The 19,646-nt window shown below is 43.4% G+C and overlaps 1 protein-coding gene across 1 annotated transcript in view; it reads left to right on the forward strand.

Moving 5' to 3' along the window:
* The window catches only part of CPED1 (cadherin like and PC-esterase domain containing 1), a 123,546-nt gene that overhangs the window by 85,746 nt on the left and 18,154 nt on the right, over positions 1-19,646 (forward strand). Inside the window, exons 18-19 of the mRNA XM_081211499.1 lie at positions 16,516-16,633; positions 17,778-17,914. Coding sequence (XP_081067625.1) covers positions 16,516-16,633; positions 17,778-17,914 — 255 coding nt within the window. The remainder of the gene's footprint in view (positions 1-16,515; positions 16,634-17,777; positions 17,915-19,646) is intronic.

Below are 19,646 nucleotides of genomic sequence, written 5' to 3' on the forward strand. Positions count from 1 at the left end.
GGAGGGGGTCCAGATCTCACAGCATGGCCCCAAGCATTGCAGGCAGTCCTTCCTTCTGCCTGGCCAAGATGGATCTCCCCCTTCTTCTTCCCAGAAGCCCCTTGCCCTTCCCCAGGGCAGTTCCAGACCTCCGGTCTCTGGTCACACCTGGGAGGAGTTGTTGACAACCCTCAGTGGCTCTCTATTGTAATGCTAACTGATCTGCTCTTCCCTCTACCATCCAGGCTGGTTTGCGTAAGGCAGCCCAGAAATTCCTTTGCAGCTTATATTCCCTCTTCATATCACAAATAATCCCAAATCCTAGCATTTATTAGTTTTAGTGTTTAGGAGGGACACCCCCACCTTGGTTATGTAACAGTAATTAGATCTCAGCCAAGATCTACATGATGACTTTGTCAAATGAGATCAAAGCATCATGCGTAACTCCTCGCTCCTCAACTGTACCTTCATAAAAACCTTGTAAGTTACCTTAGGCTGGCAGATAGTGACCGCCGCAAAGCTAGGTGGCTGAGATATTATTTGAATTTGGTTCCTGCTGTCCTAGTTGACATTCTGTCCATGTGGACTGACTTTGGCCAGTACAAATTTGCTCAGAGGACGACTTTCCTTGTGCTTTTAAAAGGAGGGTTGAAGGGTTGCCGTAGTGATGTTTCAAGGATGTGACAAACACAGAGATCTTTATTACATAGTCCCAGGCTGAGTAACCTGTGGCCCTCCACATACAGTCATACCTTGGGTTACAGACGCTTCGGGTTGTGCGATTTTGGGTTGCGCACTGCGCCAAACCCAGAAGTACCGGAATGGGTTACATCTGGGTTTTTGCGCTTGCACATGTGCAGAAGTGCTAAATCATGATTAGTGCAAGCGCAGAAGCGCCGAATCATGACCCACGTGTGCACAGATGTGGCACTGCGGGTTGCGGATGGTGCGGGTTGCAAATGTGCTTTCCGCACGGATCACGTTTGCAACCCGAGTGTCCACTGTATTGTTAAACTCCCAACTCCCATCGACCCCAGTTGGCATCACCAACTGGGATTTGTAGCTCACCAACAACTGGAAGGACATAAGTTCCCCAGTCTGGACTTAGCCAAAGTCCATTTCCTGCACAATAAAAAGTGAAGCATCAGTCAACATTTTAAAAAAACTAACAAAATATTTTTTTTGTAAAACTTTAGTAAATCCCAATATCATTACAATAATAGCAACGTACAGTAACCCTCATTAAAACAACCAGGATCCTGTGCATTTTTAATGCAACTCAACATTTTAACAACAGTTTCCTGCGGTTTTCCTTTATTGTTCAATTGCAGTGAATCACGTAGCATTCAGCTTGTTCTTTTTTAATAGGCTAAGCCACAACTACAAAGCTATGGCTTGTCACCAGAAAGATCTGTGTATCCTCTCCTACCCAAGTCATTTTGTCCCCTAGCCACCTAGTTATAAATTTCTGTCTGACGCCACCCCATTTTACAGCAATACTATGTTCCAGGGTTTCCCCCACTGACATCTGCCACCACCCAAGGAAATTCCTCTGAAATGTGCGAGCATAAATACTCACCCTGATTATTTGCTAGCATGAGTTCTTTGGAATAGGAGCCTGCTTTAAGGTACAGTGGTACCTCGGGTTACATACGCTTCAGGTTACAGACTCCGCTAACCCAGAAATAGTGCTTCAGGTTAAGAACTTTGCTTCAGGATGAGAACAGAAATTGTGCTCCCGTGGCGCGGCAGCAACAGGAGGCCTCATTAGCTAAAGTGGTGCTTCAGGTTAAGAACAGTTTCAGGTTAAGTACGGACCTCCGGAACAAATTAAGTACTTAACCGAGGAACCACTGTATTGTCTTTTTTATTTTGGATAAAGCCTCTCTGAGATGTGCTAAATTTATTTTTTTAAAAAAAAATGTCCAGTAGCACCTTAGAGACCAACTAAGTTTGTTCTGGGTATAAGCTTTCGTGTGCATGCACACTTCTTCAGATAGGCTGAGATGTGCTATTTTGAGACAGGGGAGAAATCAACTTATTTTATTCCCTGTTATCCACGTAGAGGCAGTTTGCCACAACTTTACCTGCTCACAGGAGCTGTTTTCTGTTTCTGGGTTTGTCTAACTAACCGCCCACTTTAGTACACAACAGAACTTGTTGGTTTCAAATGGGAGCGGAAGTTCAGCAAAGCCATCACTCAATCTACAATAAGGTGGTTTGCAGCACCGTGCAAAATTTTGGCTTCTGCACTGACAAACAAGTCAGTGAATAAGGAGCTGTTGTGAATAAGGAGCTACTGTAATAACATGGGAAAACCAGGCAGAAATCAGGAGAGGGGTTGTGTGCCACAGTGGTATGAAGATTTCTTAATCTTCAACAACTATATGGCATGGTTTAAATAGTGCAAGCTCAAGAATAAATGTTTCATCGGTGGAAAGAGAGAAGAACTGTTATGCTTTCATTTAAGCCAAGAGAGCAGATATAATCCAAAGTGGTGATCTGAACTACACATTTTCTCTCATATGAAACTAGAGAGAGATCACTACTGAACAAAATTTATGCTATATTTTCTACAAACGTACGAAGTTGGGGCATTATTTGCCTTGATGTGAGTTATGGAATGTACCTACAACTAGTAATGTGCATGTAGACCAAGTTTCAATTACTGTATTTTTCGCTCTATAGGACGCACTTCCCCCCTCCAAAAATTAAGGGGAAATGTGTGTGCTATGGAGCGAATGCAGGCTCCTTGGCTTCAGCGAAAGCAACGTGAAGCCTCTGAAGCGCAGAGGGAGAGCTCCCCCCGTGCTCCAGAGGCTTCGCGTTGCTTTCGCTGAAGCCGCCTGAAGCCCCCAGAGCGCAGCGGGAACTCCCGCTGCACTCCCGGGGGTTCAGGCAGCTATCCGCAAGTCTTCGGAGTGCAGAAGGAGTTCCCGCTGTGCTCCAAAGGCTTGCAGATAGCCGCCTGAAGCCTGGAGAGCGAGAGGGGTCGGTGCACACCGATCCCTCTTGCTCTCCAGGCTTCACTTCGCTGGAGAGGCGCTGCACAGTTTTCCCTCTCTGGTCAGCGCCCCTTCAGTGAAGCGGGAGGAGAAATGGAAGGGGCTCGGTTTCTCCTGCCGCTTCGCTGAGGGGGCGCTGAGCAGAGAGGGGAAGAATTTTTTCCCCCTGTTCTCCCCCTCCTATGGTCCGGTGCGTCCTATAGAGCGAAAAATACTGTATTTAGGCCCCTCGTTTACAAAATAAGGAGAAATCACAAAGGAAGAGTATACATGAGTAGCTAACAGTTGCAGACCCTCCAAGTCTCCCTATTTTCCAGGGACAGTCCCTGATTTAGAGAAGCTGTCCCAGTTTCTAATTTGATCCTGGAATATCCCTCTTTTCCTCAGGATGTCCTTATTTTCATCAGAGAAATGTTGGAGGATATGGAGTTATCCGACCCCCCCCCCCAAGCCATCTGACAGTTGCCCTGTATAGGGAAGGGTTTCTTTAATGTTTAATGTCTTATTCGGTTTTTATATATGTTGGAAGCCTCCCAGAGTGGCTGGGGCAACCCAGTCAAATGGGTGGGATGTAAATAAATGTAAAATTATTATTATGGAATCGGGCGTCCCTATTTTCACTGGGGAAATGTTGGTTCGTATGCAGTCGCAGGGAGAAGGTCAGGCAGGCCAAAGCTTGCTCAAGCTTGCAAGAGAGGTTAAAAATAATAATAAAGGTTTCTTTGGCTATGTTCAAAGCCAGAGGAGGAACAAGCAAGGTTCCTTGCATGGAGAAGATGGAGAGATCCTATTAGGTGGCAGAGAGAAGGCAGAACTGCTCAATATCTACGTTGCCTCTATCTTCACCCAAAAGGAAACCAGTGCCCAACCTGGTGATAACAGAATAAACAATGCAAGGAAGGAGCTGCAGTCCAAGATAGGAAAAGAGGTGATAAGGGAACACCTAGCTACCTTAAATGAATTCAGGACCTGATGAGCTGCACCCAAAGGTACTAACAGAAAGGTGGACTTAATCTGTGATTCGCCACACAGTCGGTTTATCGTTCCATCCCCAGTACAGCAATATTGGCACGCTTAAAGCTATGTGAGCATTGCTTGCTTAAAACCCAACTATGCCATCCCCCCTGCCCAATTCAGAATGATACTGGTTTGGAGAAAACCCATTGAAACAGAGTATTTCATAAGAAACCACAGGATAGATACAGTATAGAGATGGATTGTGGCTAATGTTATGTGTACAGCGCTGGATGCAGAGTAAACAGCAGGATGCAGGTAGTCAACTGTCTTTCAGCATGCAGGTTGCATACAGGAATGTGTGAACATACACATGATTTAGGCAAACCAGTTGCATTGTGGTTGAGCAGGAGCACCCAGTTTAGGGTATTGTATTGTCATCAGCTGTGGTTAAAATAGTTTTGGAAAGAGAGCATGTTTCTGCCTGAACACATTTTTGCTGGATTCTAGGAGAGCTGTATTTTGTGGCCATCTGGTTTTACTAAACAACAGAAAGAGATTGAATCACAGATTAAAGATATGTCATACGTAATAATTTGATTTCTCATTATGCATGATAAATTATATTAATTATCATGGGCTCTGGACTGAAGCTGCAGCCAAATTCAGAGGGGTGTGTGCCGCTTAGTGGAAGCATCTCAAACGTTTCATTCCAGGTCATATTGTACTAAAGGAATTTTAAATGCCAGTTTGCATAACTGACACAACCTGAAGACACTGGATTTGCAGAGAGGCTCCAACACTATTTATCTTTTTTTACTATTTTCAGTCGACACAGAATACACCTCTCCACCTGTGCTGCAACTTCTACATAAAACATCTGTGCCGATTCGAGATAATCATTTCCCTTTAATTAAAAAAGCTACGTTTTTGGAGCACAAAAATAATCTTCTCCACAGCACTAGGGAATTTCTAATAACTGGTGTGCTTTATAAAATCTGTTATCAGGCAAAGCACCAGCACGTGACAGGAGTAGGAAACTTATTTCAGTCCAGAGGCTGCATTCCCTTTCTAACAAGCTTCCAAGAGCCACATGCCAGCAGTGGGCGGGGCCTTATGCAAATGTGGGTGGAGCAACGAATGCAAATGTTACCCTTTTACAGTAAGATAGTTTCTACACCCCTCTGTTTCCTCGATCCACACAAGGAAGAAGCATCATCAGAACTCATCCAGGCAAAACCCGTTGGAGGGCTAATGAGAGATGTAGACTGGTGGGGGAGCAGGGAATAACACATTAGTTATGGATCACTACAGGGCAGAGAGATCTTGATCATTTCTGTTCTGTATGATGGAACTTTATTTCTTTTCTTTTCGGTTTCAGATTTACAGATATCTCTCCCTGCAGAATCTAGAGGAATATGGTTGTCATGATTTTAGATTGGGTGTTATTTTGAAATATATATATTTAGGTTTTGCACGCCCTGCCTTTAGTTGGCTATATTATTGAATTATTGTTTACTTCTCTCTGTGGTTCCATAATAATTTGAAAGCTAACAAAAATATATATTTTTAGTTAAAAAGACACATTCCACCTAGGCAAAAAGAGTTGGCCAATGAGGGATGTCGCCTAAGTAGAATTCTGAGGGCCAGACAGAGAGCCATTTGGCCCCTGAGGTTCCCTTCCCCTGTGCCAGCATATAGAGATGATGATGATGATGATGATTTTATACCCTGCTTGTCGGCATACAGAGGGTCGAAAGGCCAGCTGGCTAGCCCCAGCTGGGTCGTCTCCTTCTAGCCATCCTGCTGCGAAGACCCATCGGCCTCTGCTCCAGCATAAATCAGCGACCCAGGCTTCAAAGCCAGGGCACACTATATCAGCAGGGCAAACTGCGCAAACAGAATAGGTGTGAGGCTTGTGGAAGCATACTACAACTACAGATTTATTAATCATAAATCAGGACAAAGAAACATGTCGTCTCTCTCTTTGTCTTCTCAGCGAGAGAGTAAAAAGCAAAAGCAATAACACAGCGGAAGTTCCACTAACGCCAGCAAAACAGTGCTGGAATGTAAACAGACATGTGACACGTAACAGTTCCATGTCTGCTCCTTAAGGTGGAATAGACATTTCCCAATACCGCCCACCTGGCTGGGCCTCCCCTGCCACTCTGGGCAGCTCCCAACAGAATATTAAAAACACGATAAAACATCAAACATTAAAAACTTCCCCAAACAGGGTTGCCTTCAGATGTCTTCTAAAAGTCAGATAGTTGTTTATTTCCTTGACATTTGATGGGAGGGCGTACCACAGAGCGGGAGCCACTACCAAGAAGGCCCTCTGCCTGGTTCCCTGTAACTTCTTGCTGGGAGAGAACTGCCAGAAGGCCCTCAGCGCTGGACCTCAGTGTCCAGGCTGAACAATGGGGGTGGAGACACTCCTTCAGGTATAGAGAAGCGTAGCAGAGAAGCAGCAGAAAACAGAAGGCGCCACTTGATTCCAGAACCCCTTGACTTTCATCTGTTCACATATTGCCTTACCCCAAAATTTCCTTCTCTATATTTCTTATAGCTGTAAATCCTAATTTAGGTAACTGTGTTTTCCACCATTTTAATTCAGCAGCAACCTTGCCTTGTGTTTTATGCACCTGCCAAGCTACCCTGTTAACTCATTCATCATGGCCTCGTGCGGCAGACTTAAGTGCTTGAACTTAGTGATTCATTCAGTGTCCCAGATTAATTCATTGCTGCTGTAATGGCTTGAGTTGCTTTTCACTCCTGGTTCCTTGATTACTCTTCCTGAATTGAAATAAACTGGGGGTATGGAGTGCTGTGAACTTTCTGCTGTGGAGAACAGAGTCAGTTTTTAACCGGGACCTTGTCCTTTATCTCCAGCTTCAGCATCCAATCTATAAAAAAAGGTTCCTCCATGCTGTCATGCTAGCAAGCTGCAAGGAGACTGTGCGTTCTATCTGCTGTGCACCAGAAGGCAAACCCTTAATCAATAACTTCTGGAAAATGTTGGTTTTATATATATATGTGTGTGTGTGTGTGTGTGTGTGTGTGTATATATATATATGCAGGTTTTGGTGTCTTCGGGTGTCTTCCCGTGTAAGAGTTGGGGTGTCTAGGCGACGTTTCGACGAGGTCTCACTCGTCATCTTCAGGCTGGTGCTTTCGGCTTCTTGTTACTGGAACAGAGCAGGATCTCAGTGTTTGAGTTCCTATAAATACTGTTGAGGGGGTGTGGTGTATAGCCTCCAACGTTCTGGGCAGAGAGGAAGTTCCCAGGTTAGTGTGTCTTTTCTTCTTTTGTTCATTAATTACTTGAGGGATATCTTGAGTGATTTCTTGAGTGATATTCTGAGTACCACTTAGGAGGGTCATTAGGTGTGGATTAGTTGCTAAAGCTTTCGTGTCTTGACCTCTTGAGCTTGTGAAGAGTTTTTTCTGAGAAGATGGCTGTACTGCACTTAGTTGTGCTCTGGCTTGGCTTCGTGTATAGGGGCGAGCTGTGGTTTTGTGCCCTGTGCCAGCCAGATCTGTGTAGGGATTGCAGGGGGGTGCAGCATCCGGAGGTGCCACTATGGTTTGGCTACTGGATGGTGTCTGTAATTTATCTGTGGAGAGGGTCTGGGTTTGGGTCTGGTGTGGTTGATTGGAGATGGCGTTCTGTGTGCCTCTGGTTCTGGTGTCGGTTTTTGTGGGGAGGGCTATTTTCCAGATGTCTGGTAGGCGGGACGTATCGTCACGCTTGTTCATGTTTTGAGGGTGTTTCTCTATCTCGATGGCTTCCATGATTATTCTCTTGTGGTGGTGTTCCATGTTAAAGAGCAATTTGGAATCTGAAAAATTAATTTCGTGTCCTGTTTCTTTCATGTGTTGGTAAAGAGAGGAAGTTTTTTCTTCTTTTTTGACGGCATTCTTGTGTTCTGCGATACGTGCATTTATTCGTCGAATGCCTCGCAAGACGGAAAACTCGCTAGACGAAAGAGTTTTCCGTTTTGGAGGTGCTTCGCAAAACGAATTTCCTATGGGCTTGTTTCGCAAGACGACAATGTCTTGTGAGTTCCTGCTGGGGTTTTTTCCTTTCCCCCCTCCCTTTTTCTAAGCCGCTAAGCCGCTTATCAGCTGATCCGATCAGCAGATAAGCCGCTAAAAGCCGCTAATAGCGCTAATAGCGCTAATCCGCTAATCCTTCAATGGGCTTGCTTCGCCCATTGCTTCCTGGTGTATACACACACACACACACACACACAGATATACACAGTGGTACCTCAGGTTACATACGCTTCAGGTTACAGACTCTGCTAACCCAGAAATAATACCTCGGGCTAAGAACTTTGCTTCAGGATGAGAACAGAAATTGTGCTCCGGCGGCGTGGCGGCAGCAGGAGGCCCCATTAGCTAACGTGGTGCTTCAGGTTAAGAACAGTTTCAGTTCAGTTCAGTTAAGAACGAACCTCCGGAACGAATTAAGTACTTAACCCGAGGTACCGCTGTGTGTGTGTGTGTGTGTGTGTGTGTGTGTGTGTGTGTGTATATATATATGCTTTCGTAGATTTTCACGGGTACAGGAATGCAGGTTTTGGTGTCTTCGGGTGTCTTCCCGTGTAAGAGTTGGGGTGTCTAGGCGACGTTTCGACGAGGTCTCACTCGTCATCTTCAGGCTGGTGCTTTCGGCTTCTTGTTACTGGAACAGAGCAGGATCTCAGTGTTTGAGTTCCTATAAATACTGTTGAGGGGGTGTGGTGTATAGCCTCCAACGTTCTGGGCAGAGAGGAAGTTCCCAGGTTAGTGTGTCTTTTCTTCTTTTGTTCATTAATTACTTGAGGGATATCTTGAGTGATTTCTTGAGTGATATTCTGAGTACCACTTAGGAGCAAGTACCCATGCAATCCCTACACAGATCTGGCTGGCACAGGGCACAAAACCACAGCTCGCCCCTATACACGAAGCCAAGCCAGAGCACAACTAAGTGCAGTACAGCCATCTTCTCAGAAAAAACTCTTCACAAGGTCAAGAGGTCAAGACACGAAAGCTTTAGCAACTAATCCACACCTAATGACCCTCCTAAGTGGTACTCAGAATATCACTCAAGAAATCACTCAAGATATCAGGTTCTGAGGCTGCAGGGCATGTGACGTCATGATGTGACATCGCAGCGCACATGCTGGGCACCCATACCCTGAGGCCCAAGTGGGCGCCCCTGATATTTTGCCTGCTGGTTGCAGCATCTGGGTTTGATGAGGCAGGTGTCAGGCTTCAAGGGATCCGATCCCCCTCCCTCATAGCTGGCAGCCAGAAACGGGGAAACAAGAAGTTCTTACTGAGATAATTTATTCAATATTCAGAGAAAGAGATGTGTAATGCTGCCTCTTGGATAATGGCATTGCTGTGAGTAAAGTCCCACCCCCTCCATCTCTCCTGTTATATGTCATCCCTAAGTTGGTTGATCTGTGCTTTCTGCCTCTGAGCTTTCTGTTCTCCTACTCTCAATACCTGCCTGGACCTGGGAGGGAGTGGGTCTGGCCTGCTTTCCAAAGACACCGAGTCTGTCAGCTGTCTCTCCTCTGGTGCTGCTGCTTCTTCCTCCTGCCCCTCTCCCAATATGTCCCATCTTCTCCCCTCTGCAGCTTCTGAACTGTGACCTTCTGCAAACCACTGTTCTAAATCTGTACCGTCTCCCTCTTCTCTGGGAAGTGCAGGAGAATGGGGGAGGTCTCCACCATTCCTCATCAGTCCAGTCCCTGACAGCAAGTCACCCAAGTCTCCTCCATCTGAGGAATCACACATGTAAAGTTGTGGGTAGACATAGCAGACGACTCAGCGATTTCTCCAAAGCAGCTCTTTATTTGTAAGCTGGAACAGAACTGAACTGAAGGGTTCAGTCAGCCTGCTTATATAGAGTTCCACTACAACGTAACTGTAACAATTTTCTAAAACTATCCAATCACTGAATGTCACTTTCAATCCCTTATTTGCATAACTATCTACCGTATCCCCCTTCTGGCCCAGGGTGAGAACTTCAGTACATAACAACACATGTCCTCCCAGAGCTAGCAAGCCTCACTTGGCCAGCTAGGGATCTGGGCTGTAGACCTTTGTCCGTCTCAGCCTCCTAGAGCACCCCTCTCACTGCTCCCTATGCCTCAGCACCCACCATGATCATGGAGACAGGGATCCCTCTGGTGATGTGTCCTGCTGCTCTAGTTCCTGTGCATTGATCCCCCCACATCCCCTCATTCTCCTCCATCACCTCATGAGTACTTCCTACACCAACCTCTCCTTCCCCATCCCCAGCTCTCAGGTCTTTATCCACTCATCGATGGCAAGCAGACACCATGGCTCTGTTCTAGCTCCACTGCCAGAGGAAGGATGTTAGGAGAATCCTCAGATTGTGCTGCTTGGGTTCTCACAAGCATCCTCTTCTTGCATCTGTGGAGCTCTGTGGTTTCCCTTTGGATCAAAAGGCTGCGAGTTGACGTCTAGCTCCCACGGGAACTCCAGCTTTCCTGGCAGCAAAAACACAACAATCATAGCTAACAATTTGATGCCCTTTCACCACACCCAAAACAACAGTTTGAGACAAACGCCTGCATGCCTAATGGCTGGTCAGGAACCGGAGGTTCCTGTATCAAGGCAATCAGGCCCAGATTTCCAATTTGGATTGAAGCCGGTTTGGGAAAGCAAACCTAAGATTTCATTTTAAAAGGCGAGATAGATCAGGATAGATGTGGATTTGTGGTTATCGCCATGTGCACGCCACTTTCCAAAGCAGCACACTGGATGCAGCGTAAACAGCGGTCTTTCAAATTGTTATGAATAGAAAGATACAAATGTCTTTCCAGTTGGTTCTTACCCAACCCATTAAAAATCATAGAAGGGATTGCAGAGGATTTGAACTGTCCTAACCAAGGGGCTGTGCTGTGTCAAGGTCTAGGGCGGACCCCTTTATACATTCCCTCGCTCAAGTAAGAGGTAGACAGAGAAACGTCCTCGTTAATTTCTTCTGGAAATCTATCGGCGGGAAGAAGGCTGCTTTTTCAGCAGCCCAGCCGGCGCGTTTTCTTCTCACCCATGTGATTCCTTAATTCCCCAAATGGGGAGATGAAGCATATGGCTTCATGGGTTTTTTTTTAATATAAATGTACAGCCATCGCACCCGATATGAGACGCTGCTTTCATATGAGGCCTTTGTGATATTAACAAAATTAAAAACATCAAAGCCCTGCGGCTCGGATCTGTTAGAAGCATATTAGAGAGTAGACGGTAAACACGAACAAAGAGATATGCCTGCGAACAGAGTATGCTTTGCATTAGCATTATCCCTCAACACACATGTAACCCCCCACTTTTGCATGAAGGGCAGGAACTAATTGGGTCTGTGGCGTTGTGGGGGAGAGCAGCCTAATCCTGTTCGTGTGCCTGATGCCGCATTAACTTCCTCTCCGACTTTTATCAGAACATATTTACTTCAAAGGGAATCTTCCAGATGCTTACACACCCAGAGGAGTAGCCCAGATCTTCAAGGAACTAGCTGTGCAGGAACTAATGGCAGCCAATTTCATCCTTTGCCGTTGTGCTGTAGTAAACCTTACGCTTTTTTATTGAAAGAAAACCCCGATATGAATTTGGTTTGCAACTAGCCTAGTCAAGGTGTGTAGTACAGTGGTACCTCGGATTACATATGCTTCAGGTTACAGACTCCGCTAACCCAGAAATAATGTGTCGGGTTAAGAACTTTGCTTCAGGATGAGAACAGAAAACGTGCAGCAGCGGCAGTGGGAGGCCCCATTAGCTAAAGTGGTGCTTCAGGTTAAGAACAGTTTCAGGTTCAGAACGGACCTCCAGAACGAATTAAGTATATAACCAGAGGTACCACTCTACCTTGTTCTCAAACGTTCTCAAACGTTTTGGCTCCCGAACGCTGCAAACCCAGAAGTGACTGTTCCGGTTTGTGAAATATTTTTGGAAGCTGAACATCTGATAGGGCTTCCATGGCTTCTGATTGGCTGCAGGAGCTTCCTGCAGCTAATCAGAAGCCACGCTTTGGTTTCTGAACATTTTGGAAGTCAAACGGACTTCCAGAATGGATTCTGTTCGACTTCCAAGATACGACTGTACCTAAAATGATACTTGACACAGAAAACCTCACAAGCGCCGCTTCCCATCTCTGGCAAATCATCATGGATGATTATTTGTTGCCCTTTAATTCTATCCAGAATATAGCATTAGTAAGGCCAGGATTATTTTTTTTCAGCCGGAACTCACCGGAACTCAGTCCCGGCATCTCTCAAGTGGGCACCATTGCCATTGTAAGAGAACAAGGGAGGTGTTTATGGGGAGTTGCAGCACCTCTTTTTCTAGAAAAATGGCACTGAGCAAGGCTATCCACTACCTCATTCACTCAGGGTGGAATGCCTTTTAATTCATGAACTTTTTACCAAATCTTCAGCCGTTTTCTCGTCTTTTCCAGCATGGAAGCACATATCTAATCTGAGCACCCCGTTCCCCCCAAAAGAGAGCAAAGAGTTCAATGTGTTGAGCTGGATATTGTGCTGTTGCTTTTAGATGGGACTTTTTGAGGCTTTTTATAGAGAGCCCAGAATGTGGCTGGGGGTGGAGCACACATACATCGATCATTTGGATAAAACCCTGAGGCAGGTGGGTTGCAGTAGAAACCACCGTGGCAATTATGGCGGCATTTGCTTCTCATTCGCTCTGCTGCATGAATCGTTTTTGATAGAGTGGGGTTAACCCATCTGCTCATAATTTATTTCTCTGCAGTGAGAATCCCATTTGACTTTTTATGAGCTCATTCCGACTAATGTTATTAGCCTACTTTTCCTACAGCATTTGTTAATCACTTTTCATCGTACACTTTGGTTGTGTATGAAAACGGACATCAGCTGACTAAAGAGAGCGCTGAAAAGAATTCATGAGGAACTTTTTCTTTTTTAAAAAAAATGCAATGGGTTGCAGATGTTTCGGAGAAGGAATTGGTAATTTCATTTTGTCCTGATTAAGTGAGATAGAGCTGTGTAGTCACAACTGAACAGTGCAAGCAAGAATACTATTCCTCTTCTTTAGATATAGCTGTCATACCAAGCTGACTGCATACTTCATTCTGTTATGGCATGGAGTGATGTTCTCTTGGCCTATTTGAGACATATATTTGAGATATTTTTTCATGGAGCTGAAAATTATATGATAAATATTATATGAGATGATATATTATACTACCTGTGATATGGAAGCCCATCTTTCTGTTGGACGATTGGGCAAAGAGAAGCTGCAGGTTTCCTTGCTGTTATGTACTGAAGTTCTCACCCTGGGCCAGCAGGGAATACTTTAGATAGTTATGCAAATGAAGGATCAAAAGTGACGTTCAGTGATTGGATAGTTTTAGAAAGTTGTTACAGTAACGTTGTACTGAAGCTCTATATAAGCAGGCTGACTGAGCCCTTCAGTTCAGTTCTGTTCTGGCCTCTGAATAAACAAGAGCTGTTTGAAGAATCACTGCGTCGTCTGATATGTTCACCCACAGCTTAACACTTGCGATTCAGAAACCTGGAAAACTTGTTTGCTCAGAGCTAACAAATGCCATGCACATCATGGTAATTGTGGTTCTGTTTTATCACTAGCAAAGCTCTTCAAAACAATTGTATGTTTCTGGGTGAGTCCTGTTTGTACTTGTTTTGATTTAGAGGGCATATGTCTCCTTTAATATAACCAACCCTCCTGTTTCCTATTGTTCTGTGGGAATCTTACTGTGCCTTCCCTTTGGCAAAGCATCAAGTGATTGTGAATGGGCAGTCCACACCAAATGCAGTCTCCTTTCTCAGTTTTCACTCCTTTTTCAGGGTTTTTAGTGATCAATCAGTACCTCATTAAAAGAATGGTGCCCCTTACCACTAGGAATGCATGGTTCTTGAATTCCTGATTTTCATCATGACATATGACGATGCTTTTTTGCAATGTTCATATTATTATTTTTTAGATTTGAGATTTCTTGAAATATAAATGCTATTCAAGTTAAATGAATGAATAGGAAGTCAAAGGCAGCACACAGACATTTCTTTATGAGGGCAGCAGAACTGTGCAAATCTATCCCCAAGCTAGTTCATTTCGTTTTTCTATTACTCCTGTTTTACAATTTCAGTGATTTATTGCTGGACTCAAGTTTGATGAATCCAGAAAATGCCTTGGATGAGATCATAGGATGCTGATGCTCTAAGGATGTAATTATTCAAGTGTTTTAAAGAAATTTGAACTTTTTAATATCTCCCTCTTTTAATATGTGAAAAGTATAGCTGTAATCATGTGATCTCAGGAACATGGACCCAAGCTTCAATCAAACTTGTTGCTAATATTTTGAAACACATATTCTTGATATATTTATGGCTTGCTTAGATTTACATACAAGTGTGTCGCTTTTTCAGCTGACATTAAGCCAAGTTACCAAATAACCTGCTGAAATCAATTGCCATAATCCATTTAAGACCATATTGGTATATTCACTAGAGGTTGTGTAATTTATTTCCCTTTCAGGATGTCTCTCTCTTGAACATAAATTAATAACATAAGTTGTGGGTTCAGTAGAACCCCTTCGGGAGACCTCCAGAGAGTTCAGGTGTTGGAATCAATGGCGGCATGATTAACTCAACATAAACTGTACTACTCCAACTAAACTAGGTGCTCATTTGTTGTTCCCTATTGAATCTTCTCTGTTGTGACTTGCAGTGGTATAAATAACATTATCACGCTATGATTTAAAGGGCACCTGCCAACCTTGCTTTCTTTTGAAATCAGTCCAGACATTTCAAAGGTTCCTTCCTGATTGCCTTGTATAAATGAGGGTGCCCCTCCCCCAAAAGAAATATAATTTGTTTGCCTGCCTCTCGTTCTTGGAGTGTCCGATATTTTTGACAACTTCCAAAGTTTTGTCAACTTTCATCTTTGAATAAAGCATTGGAAATTCTGCAGTTCTGCAAGTGCCTGTAAGGAACCTTCCAAAGCCACACGCTCTGAATAAAATCCTCAGAGTATCTTATGCGGAGCTAAAGTAAATGTGAGTAGCTGACCTTTGGCCACTCCATTTTACAAGGCAATATTAATGCCGCCTTTGATCACAAGACATTAGCTTTCCCTCGCATACTGCATACATCCTGCATTCATCCGCTGCAAGAGATCAGGGGTCGTTTTAAACATTAAACAAAATAAAATAACATTTTCGTCATATTTTCATTAGCTGAATTGAAGGCATCTTGACAAAGATGCATTTAATCAGCCCGCAATGAAAGCAAAGATTTTGGCATATTGCTTAAATACCTGTAACATCCTCAAGAAATGAACAAGAAAATTCCTGTTCAGTTTTCTTATGACACTCGGGCGACGGCAATAGCAGTTGCTTCAGGAATCTGGAATTTGCCTGTGAAGGCTTGTGCAAATTGTCATGCCACATGGTAGAAGCCTTTGATAGTACTGTTGGTGGTTACTGTTCCAATGTTGTGTAAATCCTGGGCTCAGAGGTTCCATACGGACCTGACAGATTCACCAACGGAAAGCGCATGGTTGTGATACTTCTGTATATGAAGCTGTCTTGTTCCAAGACTGGAGATTGGTTCACCTTTCTCGGTGTTGTCTCTGCTGCACCTGTAGTAGCTCTCCAAGGTTTCAGCCAGAATTTTCCCCAACCCTATTTGGAACTGCATGGGATCGAACCTGCAACCTTCTACATGCAAAACACATCTGTTGTACTATCATTTAGGGATGGGAGAGAAATTCAATTCAGTCCATATTTAAAGGCAACTATCTTACTCACATGTTCATTGCATGTCTTTAGGCATCAGGCAAAATCCTCTCCCAGGCCTTTGCCTTTTCAACTGTGGGGTGGGGTACTGTTTTTGTTTTCTCATGTATTCTTGTGTCTTTATATTGTAAACTGCCCTATGATCCTCAGATGCAGAGCTATATAGAAATTAAAAACAACAACACTATCATCCTTCAAAATGCACACTGAATTTTGCAATACAGCTATCTAGCAAAGTAACATGTACAAAAGTACATAAACTGTGGTAAAGAATCCTTAGAAATGCATATATTTGTGAAGATGGCATACAAAAAATGTATTATTTTAGGGGGGAATTGCTTTGCAAAATTGGTATATTAGGCAAAGTTGCAAACCACCATGTGTATTTTAGTACAAATTGATGCAGGTAACCTGGCAAATTTTCATGATAACTTTTTAAAATTGCAAACTGATGTGGAAATGTGGAGAACTGATCTTAATATTCCGAAAGCAAGAAGCTGAATGGAACTATGACTGAGAGACTTGTGCATCCCCAGAAGAAGAAAAAGTCCATAGTTGCAGAGTTGGGATTATGTATGTTTGATTTTTGGTTACGTTTCAGAGCCAGCTATGCCTGACAGCAGGAACCAGGAAAGAACAGCTTCCCTTGAAACATTCCTCATAACTGGGGAGTTCTTAATATTGTATTGTCCAGTGTATTTTATATATGATATTACAAAATAATGGCTGGGTGTTAACAAATCGTATCTGCACATTTTAATACAGGATTGTGGCACACTCATTCATCCTGAAGAACCCTGTGGCTTGCAACCTCTCTCTGCTGACTACCTGTCAGCCATTTCAGAGCCGCAGTTGAAAACATGTGAAACGGGAGACACAAAAGGTTTGTTCCTGATATATTTCATACAGGTTCAGAAAGGCATCCTGTTCCCACTAGAATGCAGGTTATTTTGCTACAGGGAGCCACATTAAGTGAAAAAGATCAAGAATGAACCATGAACTTTGAATGCTGATGACACAGCTAGGTTAGGTCAGAACTCTGTGTGCTTCTTGAGAAACAAATGTCTGTTGGATATATAACAATATTTTAATATTGCTAAAAAGTGCACAATGCCTTACTACTCCTAGATATTCCTGTAGCCATTATGATCAAGAAATAAGCTCCCTTGACCACAATGGGTTTTAGCTCCTAAGTCAACATCCATAGGATACTGATGGAAATGAGCTGGTGAAAAAGACTTTTAAAATAGTATTAAAGGAGAGAAGACTCTCTCCTTTCATGGTGGCAGCTTAAGATGGGCAAAGCTTTATACAGAATGAGGAAGGCTTTTCTTTGGATACTACAGTGGCAAAACCCTAATCTCCTAAGGAACCAGGAGAGGCAAGTGTCGACAGCAGGAACTTTGTTCAACACTTGTCTAGTGTTGTATAAATTAATTATAAAAAAATATAACTTTGCAATGTTTAGAGAAGGGATCAAAAATCCGTGATTGAGCTCAAGCCTTGCATGGGCAAGTTCTCAGGTATCTCTAGTTGAAAGGACCAGGTAGCAGGTGATAGGAAAAACCTAGGCCTGTTTTCCAAACTTGGGTCTCCAGGTGTTTTTGGACTACAACTCCCATCATCCCTAGCTAGAAGGACCAGTGGTCAGGGATGATGGGAAACCTTGGTCTAGATGGACAAACGATCTGACCTGGTATAAAGTAGGTTCAAATTCCCACTGGGTGACCCCTGGGCCAGTCACCATCTTTGAGCCTAACCTAACTCACAGGGCTGTGAGTTAGGTTTGAGCTCCTTGGAGGAGCCTTGAGCTCCTTGGAGGAAAGGCAAATACAAAAATAAGATTCTTGCGTTATTCTGCCAAGCTTAAAGGTTGTCACATTGAGGTCTTGTCTGACAGTCAGTGACCAGGCGGTGGAAAGAAATCTGGTCCTAGTCACAGACACCTCCTCTTAGTAACAGCAAATACAAGTGTGTTTAACAAAAACCCAGATGAAAACCAAAGTGTGGTTATGTTCTGTTTTTAGGACAATGGATTGTGCCCTGTCTGAGTTGTTCTGACAACAGAACCTGTGATTGGAGGCAGATAACATGGCAGCCGCACGATTGTCAATATCCCATTGTGAACAAACCAGAGCTGCAACAATGTGTAAAAAACAAAAAGGTAGGTTGTAAATTTGGAACAGGAGAGCTGAAAAGGGATTCAGTTTATCTCAGCACCAAATACATTGTCCCGACATTCTTTGGCATAAGTTTGCACATGAATATATGCTATTATTAATATATTAAAGTAGCCTTGATATTACTTCAGAATTATCTCCCTGTGACCGTCGTGCTTCCATTTCTAATTGGCTTTGACTTGACAGTATTCAGGCACTGAATGAAATAGGTCCCAGTCACACATTAAGATGTGACATGTTTCAGACGAAGACTAAAACACAACGTACAGTGGTACCTTGGTTCTCAAACTTAATCCGTTCCGGAATTCCGTTCCAAAACCAAAGCATTCCAAAACCAAGGCATGCTTTCACATAGAAAGTAATGCAAAATGGATTAATCTATTCCAGACTTCTAAAAACAACCCCTAAAACAGCAATTTAACATGAATTTTACAATCCATCCATAAAATGGAAGCCATAAACAGTGTACTGCAGTCACACAATCAAGCAATCAATAGCTGAACTGGGTTCCACACATTTACACACAAAAAGAGCCGCAAAAAACAAAAACACAAAATAAATAGCAAAAACAGACAGACCTCAGCGTAACACTCAAAACAGAAGTGAGGCACTCAAATCGGACGCGTAACACTCAAAACGGAGCACGTTCAGCTTATGAAAAAAGTTCATAAACACTTACTTCCAGGTTTGCAGTGTTTGGGTTCCAGGGTGTTTGAGTACCAAGGTGTTTGAGAACCAAGGTACCACTGTATTATGGTTGGAGCATAGACACACTTTGCATGCACTCTGTTTCTTTTGCTGGGTATCTAATGCATGGCATTGCTTCTGCGTAATAATCTTAACAAATCTTCTTTCACATTCTTGTGCAGGTCTCAGCCGGACCTCACTAGACTGACTTTTCTTGTAGTGAACATTCTAAGATGGTTGCTTGGAAATGCAATTCTTAATAGGCATGGCTTGACTGTCTAACATTTGACAGAGATCTGTGTCTCAGGTACAATAGCCGGTGGCCCAAGTTTACAAGTAAGTAAAAAAAAAAAAATGTACAGATTTTGCTATATGTTATGCAAATTAAGAAACGTTTATTACAATTAAGCACACTTAAAGATAAACCCAGCTGTAGGAAAAGGAGCTTTTCTTAAGGAAAGCTAGTTGTGGGACCCTGCAGGATCACTTGCTGAGGAGAGGAAAAGTGATTCCTAAAGGAATCCCACTTACAGAGCACCCTATAGGTGCACAGCCCTATACAAACTTCCAGGCTTGCAAGTGGATTCCAGGATTGCAAACATATATTTTTTTCTGGAAGCAAATGTAACACGGAAATTAGCACTAAACTTGCATGTTATTCCGCTAGATTTCTAGAAGTGGCTTTTACATCACTTAAAAGCTGGAACATAACACACAAATTAACACACCAATTTATGCTGTCCAATGAATGCTTGGTCCAATGGGAGCCATTAAATGTGTCCAGGGACTCAGCTATACAGCTGCAAACAAAACGTTTTAAATGCATTGTAAAGCGCGATATACAAATGTGACACTAGATGGTGAGAGTGAGCTATGCCAAATTCAACGTATTTTTCAAAACTTTTTTTAAAGCATTTTCACAGCGCTTTTTTTTATGTGTGTAGATTCCACCCAGGAGTGGAGTTTCAGTCTATTTCTAATAGGTGCTATTCCCTTCATCAGAACCACTTCCCTCCCCATTTCCTTGCA

This window comes from Podarcis bocagei (genome assembly GCF_964188305.1).
Source record: "Podarcis bocagei genome assembly, chromosome: 10".
NCBI classification, from domain to species: Eukaryota; Metazoa; Chordata; class Lepidosauria; order Squamata; family Lacertidae; genus Podarcis; species Podarcis bocagei.